General features: G+C 45.3%; 1 protein-coding gene and 1 long non-coding RNA gene across 3 annotated transcripts; one reads left to right on the top strand and one right to left on the bottom strand.

The window, feature by feature from the left end:
* Window positions 1-829: 829 nt before the first annotated feature.
* Window positions 830-16,476, bottom strand: TRUB2 (TruB pseudouridine synthase family member 2). 2 transcript variants are annotated; one of them, XM_081847747.1, is made up of 8 exons: window positions 16,258-16,476; window positions 14,742-14,873; window positions 11,885-11,959; window positions 10,818-10,879; window positions 9,829-9,910; window positions 9,179-9,251; window positions 2,376-2,512; window positions 830-1,560 (listed from the first exon to the last, which is right to left on the bottom strand). In XM_081847747.1, the coding sequence occupies exons 1-8, from the start codon at window positions 16,361-16,363 to the stop codon at window positions 1,232-1,234; spliced, it is 996 nt and encodes a 331-aa protein (XP_081703873.1). In that variant the 5' UTR covers window positions 16,364-16,476; the 3' UTR covers window positions 830-1,231. The 2 variants fall into 2 exon arrangements, with proteins under 2 accessions (XP_081703873.1, XP_081703874.1); XM_081847748.1 differs by lacking the exons at window positions 830-1,560; window positions 2,376-2,512 and adding an exon at window positions 6,140-6,864 and having other exon boundaries at window positions 16,258-16,475.
* Window positions 11,984-13,605, top strand: LOC309333896. Its single transcript, XR_014152767.1, has 3 exons — window positions 11,984-12,021; window positions 12,310-12,412; window positions 13,486-13,605. It is a non-coding gene; the product is annotated as an uncharacterized lncRNA (long non-coding RNA).
* Window positions 16,477-16,481: the final 5 nt, after the last annotated feature.

Here is a 16,481-nt window from a genome sequence, read left to right as displayed (position 1 = left end):
CACAGGTATAGTGACATCACCTTGCCAACAAAGGTCCATATAAAGCCATGGTTTTCCCGGTAGTGATGTATGGAAGTGAGAGCTGGACCATAAAGAAGGCTGATCACCGAAGAACTGATTCTTTTGAATTGTGGTGCTGGAGGAGACTCTTGAGAGTCCCATGGACTGCAAGAAGATCAAACCTATCCATTCTAAAGGAAATCAGCCCTGAGTGCTCACTGGAAGGACAGATCGTGAAGCTGAGGCTCCAATACTTTGGCCACCTCATGAGAAGAGAAGACTCCCTGGAAAAGACCCTGATGTTGGGAAAGATGGAGGGCACAAGGAGAAGAGGATGACAGAGGACGAGATGGTTGGATAGTGTTCTCGAAGCTACCAGCATGAGTTTGACCAAACTGCGGGAGGCAGTGGAAGACAGGAGTGCCTGGTGTGCTCTGGTCCATGGGGTCACAAAGGGTCGGACACGACTAAACGACTATAAACAACAATAGTGCCTTATTGAAACATTTATCACAATGTTATTTCAATATTGGTATTCAACGATATGGCAATTTATCGCAGAGCCCGTGTCCTCTGTGACAGCAGTAACTTTGCCAATTCAGGCAACACACCAAACCATAGTTAGCATAAATATTGGTTTACAATCCTACTTCAAGCTAGTTTCTAATTCTGATTTGCAGGATGACTGCAAAAACCAAGGTTCTGTCAAGTAATAGTCATACCAAGTTATAGTAAAATTTCCTTAACTCGTTTGGAGTGATACCAGAAGTTACTGCCACCCACCCCTCTCACACATTTTCAGGCTTGAATTTAACAATAAACTCATAAATGAGTTTCAGAATTTTAATCATGGCAATATGAATAAATCAAAGCATCATACTGCAGTCGGAATTCACAGGTGGATTTGTTTTTTAAAAATACATTTAAGTAACAGCCAGGTTGTTTTATGCAGCAAATTAACCAGCTCTACAAATCCTTTGGCTGAAACATCCAAGCTTCGACAGAAGGTAAAAAGCTGTGTTTTCATATGGTTCAGAAACAGCTTCTGATTTTTCCACACGTGCAGGATCAGATACTGCAAATGTTTCATCGCGGGAGAGTTTTGAGAGTGATGAGTTTTAGAACAGCTTGAAACAGGGCAGCAAGCTTCAGCAGCAAAGTGGTGAAGGATAAAAATTCCAGGGTGCTTTCCACATCCGCACTTAACCGTTTTCCATGTAGTACAAGATATTCACAATTTTATCACTGAGCTTGGCGGCAAGGCATCTTCCCTCTCGCTCAGCTGTGTGTCACCTGCAACCGGAGAGGCCGTAGTTTCTTCCTCTCCCTCATAAGCAAGGCTTTTTTGTATCTCAGTTTCTACTCTAAGCTTGGACTTCAGGATCGCATTTCGGATGTTATGCAAGTTCCACTGTGTTCTCAAGAGGGCATCCTCCAGAGTGAAAATGCCGTCTCGTACCCGCCTCACTTGCGTGCAGACAGCAACTGACTTCAACTCCAAACCGATCTCGTGAACTATCTTCCGAAGGTATTGCTGGGTCTCATGCAAACAGTGGATTTCTAAGGGGGACAGAAATAATTGTCAATACAAGCAGGCAGTGAGGTGGGGTTTCCCAAAAAAGTTTGAAATCGAAAACTTTCCAGTTAGGGGAAGCATACTACAGAAATCAGGGTAATTAGCACTAGAAAATTTTCTGATATCTTAAACACTGGAGCATGATCTAACTTGGCATGTTGGTTTTACTTGCATTTAATAGACAAAGCTAAAAACTTTAGTGCATTGAATTCAACCGGTTGTCACTAGAAGTCCCAATGAAAATCCATTCTGGTCTCCCAGCCATTGAAAACCTAGGAAGGTGTTGTTGCAAAAATATTGCCCTGAAAGTTCTTCCCTTGGATGGAGGTCACAATCTTCCCCAAAGGAAGGGAGCCAAAAGGACAAGGAGAATGCAACGAAGATTTATTTTAGCGCTAAATGGTCAGAACTCTGTGGCTCATGCCAAAATCCGGATCTGAGGGCTGTCCCATTTTATCTTCATAATAACCCTATGCCCAGATAATAACTGCCTAGATGAGTGAACTCAGCAGGTAAGAGTGTGAACACAGTCAAAGACGATGGATCAACACAGCTGGCTCTATTATGGGATTCTCCTTAGGAGTGGGGGGCTGCTGTGAGAAGCTCCTGCACCATTTGTCCATGTGGGCTAGTATTCTCTGCTGTGAACTGTCAGCTGCTTTCTGATCTTTTGGGCAAAGATCTCTCTTAGCACTTGCTTCTTGGTCCTTCGTACCCCATAAAATGTAAATGTCTCAATTAAAAAAATAATAATAATTGGAAATCTGCCGTGGGATTTGAAATACATCCCTAGCCGTACCTAGCTTGAATTCTGGTGGTGCAAACTGGAGGCTTCGCACTGCTGTGATTAAGGGTGGGCTTTTCTCCATGGGACGAATTAATCCTTTCACTGCCAGCTCGTAGGCCTCTTGGGTTTTCAAGTCAATATTAGCATACCTGGATGGAGGCAAAGGGAGAGAATAGATCAGGGAAGGGAGGTTGAACTCTCCTGCTGCTGGATTTGCACAGCTACTGTCTGACTGGCTTGTGCAATGCATTTTGCCCACCCGAACACAGCCTGTTATCTCCAAGGATGGCTCTCCTATAATCAGGTACACTCAATAGCCATCTCCCCAAATTATAGGGGCTGGGGAATGTCATTAGACTCATGGAAATTGCATTTCTTATTGTCAACTTCGCACAATGCATAAACACCTGAAAGCTATCAAAAATGCTTAAGCAGCCAGTAAAAACGGAAAATTTGTGCAGTGACCCTTTGTATCACAATATGGAGATGAAATTTCCAGATTCTGACATAAATGGTGGTTTTAGTCATTCAGTTTTTTAAAAAAAATGATTTTCTTGTTTTACAGAAGTATGTGTAATGTCTCTCGTATTTTTTCCATGTAACATTTTTACAAATCAGTTTCATTTGTTGAGACATTAGGAAGGAAAGGGGGGAAGGGGGGAAGATGGGTGGGGTCGGGTGGCGATGTTTCTAATTTGCTTAATGTATGTGTGGGGTTTGGTGTCAGCGTTGCTTGTGCCGGTTCTCTGCTGTTCACTTGTGTTCCTTTGGTGGTGAGAGAGGTTGGGGTTGGCCTAGGGTGTGGTTGTTTGTTTGTGATTGGCTGTGGTGATCTTTGTTTTTGTGTGTGAGTGGGGTGGGTGGGTGTTTTGGATCAGGTTAGCCATATTGATTTATATGCTGTTGGTGGATTATTGTCATTGTCTTGTTGGGCTGTGTACGTGATAAAGGGGAGCCATACCGGGGTGAAGGCGTCTTCTTCTGTTTGTCCCCGTGTCAGTTTCAGTTTATTGGTTAATTTTTCTAGTAGGGCTGTTTCCCATACTATTTGGTACCATTGGTACATGCTTACTCCTGACAGGTCTCTCCAGTCATTCAACTTTTAAGGCCTCATGGTTGCTTAGGTGGTTAGGCTGTGTCTAAGCCCTTAAGACACTGGCAGTGGGGGTTCACATGACTGAATGCGCCTTCATACAAACAAAAGACCCTGCAGATAGAACTAGTTTGTCAGGGGAAATATCTTTTCTACCCATACTGGCTAGTTTTCTGTGTGCAATGTTCTTAGTTTTTTGTATGAAGGACCATTTCAATCATGTGAGCTCACATTGGCAGTGGGGTACATGCAAAGGTTAACAACCTCAGTGAATAACTTAGGCGAAGAAACAGTCAACACAGTAAATAAACCCACAAAATAGCTACTTAGGAGGGATTGGGAGTTCTGCCCTTCTTGGAGCAGGCCGCTGTGTTTCTACTCTAAGTACAGCCCACCTGGTTTCTTTGTTAGATACAGAGGAGGGATGGAACATGATGTGCCTCCTCTTCCAGTTCACTTATCTGCATGTAATTCGTGGTTGCCTGTGGCTACTAGGCCAGTGCTTAAACACAAGGCTGACTTATGTACATCACACACTTTTTTGTGGAAAGTTGAAGCAGATACACTTGCTCTTAAGGTTTCCAGTTGGATGCAGCCACTGCTTCCCAAATCTGCATTACAGATGTCTCCAACTTCATATCCTCTCCATCCCCACACCCCCTATAGGACCTCTTCATTGGAAAGGATATCATCTGCCAAGCTGATCTTTCAAACAGACCAACAAATGATTATTCAACACACCCCAAAGTTATTTACAGCTTGTGCACAAAGGCTGTCACTTTAATCCATGTCCACAGTCTGCATTTTAATTAAACCTTAATACATAAAAACAGTGGCAGCAAAGGGAGAGGCCAAACTTTTTTGCCAGCTTTCTTCATAACCACTTTGCTAATCAATATTAGCTTTTCCCGAAGTGATATCCTGCCATATGCTGAAGCAACAAGCTAACAACTGCAGAAGCATCAGGTAGTTCTCTCTGAGGTGGCAGCCCTTCATCTGGACCATACTACTTCAGACTGTAGATGGGGGACTCACATGACTGAGTGTTCCTGTGTGCAAAAGAGAATCTCCAAAGCAAGGCTAGCCTGACTAATTCGTAATCTGGTGAACTGGGTTCGATTCCCTGCTCCTCCACATGCAGCTGCTTGGGTGACCTTGGGCTAGTCACACTTCTCTGAAGTCTCTCAGCCCCACTCACCTTACAGAGTGTTTGTTGTGGGGAGGAAGGGAAAAGGAGATTGTTAGCCGCTTTGAGACTCCTTAGGGTAGTGATAAAGCGGGATATCAAATCCAAACTCTTCGTCTTCTATGTGCAGGGATTTTTTTGGTATCAAGGAACAATCATGTGAAGCTCCCACCTTTGGTCTAAAGAGGTGCAGTCCACATCAAGGGTTACTACCTTACTGAGTAATAACCTCTATTACATATTTTAAAATTAATGGATGGTCCAAACAGCCTGGCTAGTGCAATTCATTCATTCAAGTCTTGATTGGCAGGGGGTTGGACTCGATGGCCCTTGTGGTCTCTTCCAACTCTATGATTCTATTCTATGATTGTGCTATGTAGCTATTAAAATTTTGTGTGGTTTCTTATCTGAATTTTCATAATACTTATTCTGAAGCATTCAGATGTATACAAGATATATTTTGGAATAGACAAGTCATGCATATGGGATTTGCATCCTTAAATAGCTAACAGGCCATTCACTTCTGTTCATGTTTTCTCCAAATTTATCATTAGGTGGGAAGAAGTATCACTACTCCATGAGAGGAGTAGTCCAGGGTTGGGGAACCTGTGGTCCTCCAGATGTTGCTGGACTCCCAATCCCCATCAGCTTCATCCGGCATGGCAAATGGTCAGGGATGATACAGCATGCTTAGCTGTAGTTCAGGGTGATCCAACACATGGCCCGGCCCTCAGCAACATTTTGACACACCCACCAACACACCCCACAGTCCTCACAGTTCCCAAAGCCTAGTTAGCACTTTTCCAGCTTTGGGAAGGCACTCTGGGACTTTGCCTGAGCCTCACACCTCCTTCCCACGGCTGGCTCTGGGAAGGCAGCATGAGGGATGGGGGCGGGGCCTTCAAATTTTGGCCTTGGCCCACCCACCCCCATGTGACAAGGCAGCCTGTAGGTTTCGTGTCAAAGTACGCTTGTGGCCCATTGGTATGAAAAGTTGGGCCAACCTGCTGTAGTTAATGCATGAAGAGGTTAAGACCATAGAGTAAGCCAGAGCTTTGCAAACTTTTCATGTTGGTGATAAACTTTTTAGACATGCATCATTTGCAACACAGTAATTCAGTTTTACTCAGTAAACCCCTTTCCAGCCTCAGGAAGAGCACGGGGAGCGTTTGCACCTACACATTGCAGTTGACACACTAACATGTCGCGACAGTTTGGAGTAAGCAATTCTGCCAGATTTAACTAGGTCACGCCCCCTCACCTCAAGAGGAAGGGTTACCAAAGCCTTTTGTTTACCCCCTTCCATCATGTGAGACTGACCAGAAAGGACTTCTGGGCTGCTCACTCCATGCTAAAGGAGAAGTAAAGGAGAACTTTGGAAGAAACACGAAGGGGTCTAACAGCCTATATTTCCACGCTTTTCTTTGTTGCACGTTTTGTGATTTAAAACCTCTCCTGGGGCTCTCTCACCAAGAGAGTATTTGCCTCAAACCTGGATCTAGGCAATTATTATTTTATTATCTTAAACCAACTACAACCAAGCATTAAGAGCCAACAGAATCAGCAGGTGCACAATGTTTAGACAAATTTCCTTCTCTTCACACATAAAAGGGAGTGTGCCTGCAACACAGAATAGCGTCCCTCTTTAACCAATTGAGCTCCACCATATGGCTTCTCTTGCCTTGAAAAAGAACTTTCTGTGTTGCTTTCTACTGGGAACAGAACTATGCTGTCCATGTTCAGGAAATGTCTTTTGACGTCCTCTGTGGCGGTCTTCTTTGCTTTAATGCACACCCATACCATAGAACCAGCAGTTTCAGGGACCCAGCCTGGGGGGTGGGGGTGGGGGGTGGAATCAGGAACCCAGAGTGGCAAGAGGTCCTTGCCCACCACCCCTGCATCAAGGCTTCCCCTGTTCGGATGGAAGCGTTTGGGAATCCTGCTCTGGGGAGTCCTCCTCCATGGCATCCTCTAGAAGCCTGTCAATGTCAGTCTTGCGGCGCAGTGCACACCACGCTAGAAATGCCATTCCTGAGACACAAATCAGCACCACCCGCCACACTGGCTTCTGATGGTCGCTGCCCATGGACTGCGCCACACTCCATTTCCGAGGGTGGGCACGGCTGTTCCGGAAGCTTAGAGGCTGGGAGCTCTTCAGCTCCTCATGCTCTCTGGGCAGGCAGTAATGACGCAGCGGAAGGAAGGAAAGGGACGGAGGCGGCCTGAGGGAGAGAAGGAAACAAGACGTGGGGTGAGGAGGACAGCAGGGCTCCTGGCTGACTGACCTCCCACCCCACCCTAGCACTCCTGCTCACCTTCGGCGTAAGGGCCTTTGGACTTCCCTAGTTATGGAAGGGCCTGGAAGCAGAGCAAGCCCCACCTGCGGCAAACAGTTTTCACCTTCCAACTCCAGGATGATTAATCTAAAGAGCACCATGCAAAGTTCCCATCCCAATGAACGTCTTGGAGGAAAGGTGCTGTTGCTTCAGCCCAGAAAAACCCCTTTGTCTCTATAAAACTAACTTCCGGCTATCAACTCTTCCATCCTCCTCCTCTATGAGCGCAGCCTCTATTTTGGGGGAAGCTCAGAGAGCTTTGGCTGGTAGAAGCCAAACTCCCAACTCTCAGGTAGCACAGTTAACCATCAGGGAACATGGGAGTTGTCATCCAGCAACATTTGGAAGGCACAAGGTTGGGGAAGGCAGGTGTAGTGGCTAGTGTGGCAAATTTGGAATGGTGAAACCACACTCAGCCATGAATCCCACTGGGATGTGAGTGCAGAATCATGTATGGCACCTCAGAAGGAGGGAGAGATAAAACACCAAGTCATTTATTTAGTAATTGGAATTCTAGTGAAATAGTTATAGGAATAGCAATTAATACTTAGCTGTCAATTAGGCGCATAGGAGCATTCAAAGCACATTACATATCACAACTCACTAATCTTTACAACACCCCTGTAAGACAGGTCAGCGTTAATATGCACACATTGCAAATAGCTGGGAAGGAGCTAAAAAAAAACAAGGGCCCACCTAAGGCCAGCTAGGCAACATTCAAACCATTCCTGAGTTGCACCACACTCCCTCTATTAGCTCATGTCCATCATTCTACCACACAAACTATTTAGCATGCTTATTTAGTAACGTGAAAATTACAACTTTCATTTTTTACAAAAGGAGGGACAGAACGAAAAGAACCATTCATTTCTGTGTAGGTCTGAAAGCAGCAGCTGCCAGGGCCTACCAGCATTGAGTTGCCTGCTGTGCTAGCCTCCCCACACCCCACAGCTGGAAGGGCCTGCAATCCACTATTTACACTTCTGGAGCATGACTTAGGGCGCTCTGGAACAATGTATGAAATTATAAATGCCAGCTTTACAGCCACCTTGAAGTACAGCAGCTGCTGCTGCTGCTGCTGCCCCCACCCCACTGCTAACATAAGAGGGGCTCCACCAGGGGATATTTTGCATGGGCAGGGTATCCCTCAAACCAGAGCAGACTTTGCTTCTATGGACAAAGTAAACAAGGGGCTCCTGGGGATGCCATGAGTGGAAAGGAGGAGGTCTGGAGGAGAACATGAGTTCTCTCCTGGTCAGGAGCCACTGAGAAACAAGCCTCCTCTTATCTTTAGATGTCAGATGAAAACATACTTTCTAATCAGGTCTTTGGCTTTTAACTAGCTATTGCCCTTTTGCATCGGTAGAATGGTGGGACTGTGTGTGTTGATTTTAATGCAGTTATGTATGTGTTTGTTTTCTGCTTACAAAATTTTGAGTTGCCATCACAAAGAATGACTAATCATTTTAGTAATTAATAATAATAATAGTATTTCATGTATTGTGCCTTCAGTATGTGTGTTGTTTTGCAAGGTGCAAGAGGGTTGCAGGCGGGGATGTTCTGGGATATAAGAGCAAAGAGGGAAGGCACAGCCATGCCTACTGATCTGCAGAAGTCATCCCCAGCCCGATGGCAAGGCCAATGGCCTGGGATGATGGGAGTTGTGAGTCCAGCAACAGCTACCTGAAGGTCCACGGCAGGCAAAGGAAGATCAGCAAAGCTCAGCAGTCTGCCCAGGCCTGCCAATACCAATAATCTTCTTCTTGTACATGGGGAGCGGAGTGGGTGCTCTTTGGGGAATGGTCAGCATTAAGAAACAGAGAAGGTGTGAAAGTCCCCACACCCTCCCTTTCCCTTAAATCTTGTAGAAGATGTCTCATTGCAGCAAAAGCAGCAAGCATCTCCCACTGTTCCCCAAGTGACAGCAAAAGCATCACCTAAAACCTTGAGATTTGGGAGAACGAAAAGCTACCTTATTGCACCAGAACAGGGTATTGTCCATGCCAGCTTTGACAGGTGGAAGCATTTATCTGCCAATCTACTGTCAGCTTTGACTGGCAGGGGTTTCTCAGGGAAAGGTCTTTCCTGGGGCTTGCTATCTGAACAGATGCTATCAGGGATCAAACCTGGGACCTTCTGCATGCAAAGCAGGCACTCTGCCCCTGTGCTCTGGTACAGCCCCCACGTTTGGGATACTTACTGCAGTAAAGCCTTGTGATGGGACCCCTGGATAACAGAAAGGATCCTCTCCAGCTGCTCCCTGGTGATGTGGTCTGCAGACAAAGAAAGGGGGGAAACAGTACTGAGAGGGATGGGCCAGGTGATCCAACAGCCTGGAGCTAAATACATATATTTCAAACACAGACTATAAACATGTTGTTGCCTCCTAAGCAAATTCCCAGGTGAAAACAATATGAAAAGGAGCCCCAGTGGTTTGGGGGGTCAAGATGAGGAAGGGGCAACCACACAAAATATAAAGCAAATTCAAGATACTTATATGATGCTTTAAAACTCCACCGTTTCAAAACATTGCTGGGGGATGGGCTCACCTTTTATCCTCCTAAGAGGAAAACATGCACCTGGAATCCAACTCAAGTTGGTTTCTGGGCAGTGGAAAAGAAAGCAAACTCTCTCCTGCTGAAGGCTGAGCTAGCGGGGCTTTCAGGACCAGCTGACTGAGTGCTGCGCTTCAGAGAGACAGGGGAGAATCATAGAATTGTAGAGTTGGAAGGGACACCCCAGGGTAATCTAGTACAACCCCCTAAAATGCAGGAAACCTGCCCACAGCTGTACCTAGGTAAGTTTGAACCACCACAGGTTCCCCACACCTATCCCTGTGGATAAACTTACCAAATGCTGCCTTCTCGATCAGTTTGCCCGTGTCCGAGAAGTCGTCTGTGGCTTTGCCAAACAAGCCACTAACTGTGTAAGTCTTTGAAAAGAAGAAATGCATGGTGAGAGAAGTCCCTTTACCTTTAGGATGGTGCAGAGTCTGGCTAGTAAGGTAAGGTAAGGTACCCCTGCCCGTGCGGGCCAGTCGTGTCCGACTCTGGGGTTGCGCACCCATCTCGCTTAAGAGGACGGGGGCCAGCGCTGTCCGAAGACACTTCCGGGTCACGTGGTCAGCGTGACGAGCTGCATCTGGTGAGCCAGTGTAGCACACGGAAACGCCGTTTACCTTCCCGCTAGTAAGCGGTCCCTATTTATCTACTTGCACTCGGGGGTGCTTTTGAACTGCTAGGTTGGCAGGCGCTGGGACCAAGCAACAGGAGTGCACCCCGCCGCGGGGATTCGAACCGCCGACCTGACGATCGGCAAGTCCTAGGCGTTGAGGTTTTACCCACAGTGCCACTCGCGTCCCCTCAGAGTCTGGCTACTAAGTACCAAAAGGAACAGATGAAGGAGTTTGGGATGTTCAGTCTGGAGAAGCAGCATTTAATGAAAGATTCAATTGTTGTCTTCAACTATCTGCTTTCTGGAGCAACAGAAAGCAGACTTGCTCTCTATTGCTCCAAAGGGCAGGACCAGAATGGATTGGTTGAACTGGAAGGGCAGCAGATTTCAGCTAAACATCAGGAGAAACTTCCCAATGACAAGAGCAGTCTAACTGTGAGAATGAAAGTGGTGGAAGTTGGTGGGCTCTCCTTTGTAGAAGGCATTTAACCAGAGGCCAGGTAGGCATCCATAAGGGATTCTGTAACTGCATCATGCATGGTGCATCCTGCACACTGTACACCCCACACTAGGCAGGGGGCTGGACCCCAATGTACCTTCCATCTCTAAGGTCTAATAATAATGTATAATTCCCTACTTATAACTGTATTAAAATAAATACTTACCCTGGTGAGTTGAGCATCGTGCAAGGCTTGAAGCAACTTGTTGCCATTACCCACCCCGAGCACTGAAATATAAAAAGGAAGGGGTGGGAGAGTTAGGCAGGCAAAGTTAAAAAGGTCACTTTTTCTGACTGCAAATCCAGGGACAGTTAAATAGATACACCTGGATCATGGCAAGCCTTATGTCTGACTGGGAAGAAAGAATTTGTACATGGCTTTGGATTTCAACAGTAGGGGAAAATGAGAGAAGGGGGGGGATTATTTAGACACTCCCCCTTGCATAAAAGTACAAGATATAAACAAGAACAAAAAAACAGATTCCCCCTACAAACACATTTAAAAGGGGTTTAATATGTTAATCAGTTCAAAGGCCTGGTTAAAAAGGAACGTTTTCCCCTGAAGGTATCAGACAAACCTCCCTGGGGAGAGCATTCCACAAAGAGGAGGGGAAGCACTGCAGAAAATGCCCATTCTGTGTTGCCACCCTCTGGACCTCTCATGGAGGAGGCACATGAAGAAGGGCCTCAGAGGATTATTGCAGGATCTGGGGAGGTTCATACGGAGAGAGGCGGCCCTTGAGGTATTGTGGTCCTGAGGTATTTAAGTCTTTATAGGTCAAAACCAGCACTTTGAATTTGGCCCAGATTAGCAACTGCTTTGGGATGCAATCCAATTTACAGTGGTGCCTCGCAAGACGAAAATAATTCGTTCCGCGAGTCTCTTCGTCTTGTGGTTTTTTCGTCTTGCGAAGCATCCCTATTAGCGGCTAAGCGGCTTAGCGGCTATTGGTGGCTTAGCGGCTAAGCAGCTATTAGCGGCTTAGAAAAAGGGGGGGGAGGGAAAAAACTCGCAAGACGTTTTTGTCTTGTGAAGCAAGCCCATAGGGAAATTCGTCTTGCGAAGCGCCTTGAAAAACGGAAAACCCTTTCGTCTAGCGGGTTTTTCGTCTTGCGAGGCATTCGTCTTGCGGGGCACTACTGTATTGGCCACATGTACCTTAGCCACAGTGTAATAATGCTTCTGGGAGCACCATATAATAGCAACGACTGGCTAAGGCATCTTTTACTTACCAAACACTCCAGAGGACATTGGATCCAGATGGTGGCCTACTCCAACTTTCAGGTGTCTGAATATCGGTCCAGAAACTGTAAAGGAAAATCAAGATCGATTTTTTAAGGCATGCACAAAACTTGATCTCACCAATACAGTAAATAATTCAAACAAAACACAAAGAAAGCTTTTTTATATAAAAATAAATAATTTTGAGATGTTTTTAACAAAGCAATTCATAAGTGGAATTAAAATGAGTAACTAATAAAAATCCAACAACAAATTTCAGCAGGGAGCAGAAAATCTGGCACAAAATGAAAACCAAACTAAAAGGCCAGAGAAAAACAAGACATTCTAACGCAGCCTCTGAATCTGAATCAAGATTGCGGGTCAACTGCAAAGTTTGAGACTGAGGAGCCACAGATGCTGGAACGGACCATAGCAGGGGGTAAACAGAAGGAGTTTCCAGACAACAATCAAATTCATCTCCAGAGGAGAATGGAATTGGGCAGCCACATTTTATCCCAATCTGGAATCATCCTCAGAGAGTAACTCCAGACTGTTAGATGGCACCACCAGAATCCACTGTTCCCATTTAAAGGGCTAGGCAAGCTGGAGATTGGGACTTCGTTTTTATTGGAGGGGGAAACCTTGTACCCAGTGTTTCTGTCTAAAACAGTGATGGGGAAACCTATGACCCTTCCAGATGTATCTGGAGTCTCAACTCCCATCAGCTACATCTAACACCTAGGTCACAGATTCCCAATCGCTGTTCTAAAAAGATCTAGAGTAGGGAAAGCTGAAATTTTACAGAATAAAGATTTATTAAACAATTTAATCTATCTTCAACTAATCGAAGAGTAAATTATTTACAAGTGTCAAGTTGCATCTGCTTCTCTACTCAGAGGGCCAAGTACAGGTGTAAGCCCCAATGTGTTCAACTAAACTTACTTCTACTTTCCTGGGAGTAAGCCCCATTGAATTCAGTAAGGTGTACTTGTGAGTAGACACACATTTGCTTGGACTGCTTACTGACAAACACCCCATCCTTCTCACCTCACAACTACCCAATCTCCTATTTCAGCAGAAGGCAACCAGTTAAATCTTCTCCCCTCCATTTCCCCCTGAAACAGAAGGCCTCCACAAAAGCCTTCATCCCACCAATCTCTCACTTTTTATCAAAGGGAGGCAGACAGGGCAAGCAAGCAAAGAGATAAGCTCTTAAAAAACAACAACACCCCTTCCTTTGTAATATGGAGGGAAGCTATTTAGGGGGAACCAACAATGTAAACACCAGAAAATAAAAACAAAAACACTTCCCCCCCACTTTTTTCTGCCAGTGGGACTTGGTGGACAGCAGAGAAGAAAAAGAAAGAAGCAGCACATTAGGAGGTATAGGGTTGGGGAAACAAATGTGTGAGAAAGCAAAGGGGAGAGGAGATAATTGGGGAGATTTCAAGGGTAAGGAGAAAATGGGGAACATAACGAGGGGGGGACACAGGCAAACACACACATGCAGAAGAGGAGAAACAAAGAGCATTGACAAGAGAGAAACACACGTGGGGGTGGGTAGAAAATAGGCTTAAACAACAGGGCAAGGCTTTTTAAAAAAATTCAGAAGTAAACAACCCTATTGGAGAAAGGAAGGAGGAAAGGGGCTCCTAGCACAAAGCCTAGAGACAACTCAAACTGACATCTCCCTCAGCCACCTACCTACCTGTCTGCCTAGTGCCTACACTTAAAGCAAGAAGCTCATGGCGTTACCTGAAAAAAGCTCCTGCAAGGCAGCTTTCCTCCGTGCCTGCTCTGTGGTTTGCTGCCCCCTGCAGGAGGCAGGAGAGAGCTGAGTATGGGTTGCACTGTTGCAGGAATCTTGAGAAAAGCATCCATTGGCTTTGCAGTTTTTCCAACAATGTGATTTGCAAGATATCACCAGGTCAAATATTTTTAAACAGTCATCATGATGTGGACCTTAAACTGGTTTTGGACAACAGATCAATAAATCACCAGCCCCTATTGGCTGTATATGGAGCCTAAGAAGAGCTTGTTGGATCAGGCCAGTGGTCCATGTTGTCCAGCATCCTGTTCTCACTCACAGTGGCCAATCAGATGCCCACTGTAGGGAGCCTACAAGCAAGACCTGTGCACAAGAGTATTCTCCCCCTCCTGCAGTTTCCAGCAACTGGGAATTCTAGTCCAGAGCATCTGGAGAGCATTATGTTGGCTACCCCTTGATTTATGGGGTGATTAGGAATTAAAAACAAACAAACAAAAACGCTACGCAAAAGCTAACAACAGTTCAAACCGAAAACACAATAAATAGCAGAACACAATAAGAAAGTGATATCAGATGTAGCAAACCAAGAATAAGCAGAACTGAAGAGATTCCTGAAGGCTTTTTGCCCATCCCACCTTTGCCCAACATCCAAGGATTGGCAAGAGAGGTGTCACACCTGAGAATGCCCCATCAGTGAGTGTCTGTTACCTTAATCCATTGTTTCTCAAACTTGGACTTCCTTGCTGTTGTTGGACTACACATCCCATCTTCCCTAGCTAGCAGGACCTGTGCTCAGGGATGATGGGAGTTGTAGTCCAACAACAGCAGGAGACCGAAGTTTAAGAAACACTGCCACAATTCATACATTGGCAAGACTCAAAAGCAGAGTCTTGGGTAGATACAAATCAGGCATAGGCAAAGCGATGCTCTCCAGATGCTGGACTACAATTCACATAATCTCTACCCATTAGCCATGCTGATTGGGGTTGGAGCATCCGGAGGCCACTACGTTCACTGTCCCTGAAAAGAATAAGTTAGTCCTGATATCATCAGGCCCAGGATGCCACCTTCTCCACCCTACATCCCTGCTCAAATCTCACCTAGAGGATGGTCAGCCATAGCTGGGAGCTGCGTAACTGTCATAGTCAATTCCTTCCCATCCTTTCCTTCCACCATGCTAGGCAGGAAACGTACAAGCCGTTGTGGTGCTGGTCGCTTGAATGAGTTCAAGTCTAAAGAAAAAAAATAATGAAGAAAACTGTTTTGTTTTTTTTAAGGTATAGCTAACTAATTAATAGGGCACGCAGGTGGTGCTGTGGGTTAAAGCACAGAGCCTAGGACTTGCCGATCAGAAGGTCGGCGGTTCGAATCCCCGCAATGACGGAGTGAGCTCCCGTTGCTCAGTCCCTGCTCCTGCCAAGCTAGCAGTTCGAAAGCACGTCAGTGCAAGTAGATAAATAGGTACCGCTCCAGCAGGAAGGTAAACAGTGTTTCTGTGCGCTGCTCTGGTTCGCCAGATTTAAATCAAATTGATTTTAATCGTGATTTAAATCAAACTGATTTAAATCAAATTGATTTTAATCGTGATTTAAATCAAACTGATTTAAATCAAATTGATTTCAAACGTGATTTAAATCAAATTGATTTTAATTGTTTTAAATCAAATTGATTTTAATCGTGATTTAAATCATAAGTCAGTAAGTCTTGATTTACCGTATTTTTCGCTCCATAAGACGCACCTGACCATAAGACGCACCTAGTTTTTAGAAGGGGAATGCAAGAATTTTTTTTTTTTTAAAAAGTGCTGAGCAGAGCCTGTATGCTTTTCCCCAGGAGGGAGAAGCCCCCAAGCGCACTCCACGCGGCTCGTGAAAGGGAGTGCGGCTCTTGGGGGCTTTTCTGGGAGGTGGGGGAAGGGAATGAGGGGCTGCCCTCTGTCCCTTCCCCCACCTCCAGCAAAAGCCCGCAAGAGCCGCGCGCTCTTTAAAGGGTGCATGGCGGTTCTTGGGGGCTTCTCCCCGAGGAGGGAGAAGGGACTGAAAACCAGAGGAAGGTTTAATTTTTGGAATAATAAATTTTCAGAGTAGTTTTTACAGTTATATCAAAAATTACTGATTTGGTTATACTATTAGAAATACATAGACAGATAATTATGAAATTATTGTTTATATTTGGACAACTTTTCTGCTGTACTCTATTGGAAGGAGAAAAATAATCATTTCCTTAATAACAATTTAAACAACTTATTTAACTAAAACAATAACATTATACTATATGTATCCACGCTTGTTAACTGATGCGGTTAGACGATTAAAAAAAACAACTTAGACTGAGTTTTAGCACACATGAAAAACTTAAATCCTTATTTCCAGATGAATAGGCTCTGGACTATTATGTAACTAAAACAGAAAACTAACTTTAGAAATATTTTTCCTCCAAAAGCATACTATTTTAAAAATTCGATTTAAATAATAATAATAATAAAATCATTTATTTTTATCCACCCTGGTTAAGAGCACATTTATTACGAAACACTCTGTATTGCAATGGTAAGGAGCGGGACTCGAGAGGCAGGATAAGGCAAGGAAACGGTGCCGAACCTCTTCCAAGGCTCACCTCTCAGCAGGTGGGTCTCCACGGAGTTCCGCACGGCCATCCACGCCACGCCGGGGGGCTTGTAGACGGCGAAGACCCCATGCAAACCAACCTTCGCCAACCGCATTGTAGCGTCTCCCGCTGCCACCGGCGCTGCTTACGGGCGTAGCACTCTCAGTGGTCCCCCGAGGTGGGCGCCGCCATTTTGTGTCCGTCACGAAAAGCAGCCCGGCCCGGAAACAAGC

Source organism: Podarcis erhardii (assembly GCF_964252035.2).
Source record: "Podarcis erhardii genome assembly, chromosome: Z".
In the NCBI taxonomy this organism is placed as follows: Eukaryota; Metazoa; Chordata; class Lepidosauria; order Squamata; family Lacertidae; genus Podarcis; species Podarcis erhardii.
The sequence above is the reverse complement of the archived record's forward strand: the minus strand, read 5'-3'. Positions and strand labels throughout refer to the sequence as shown.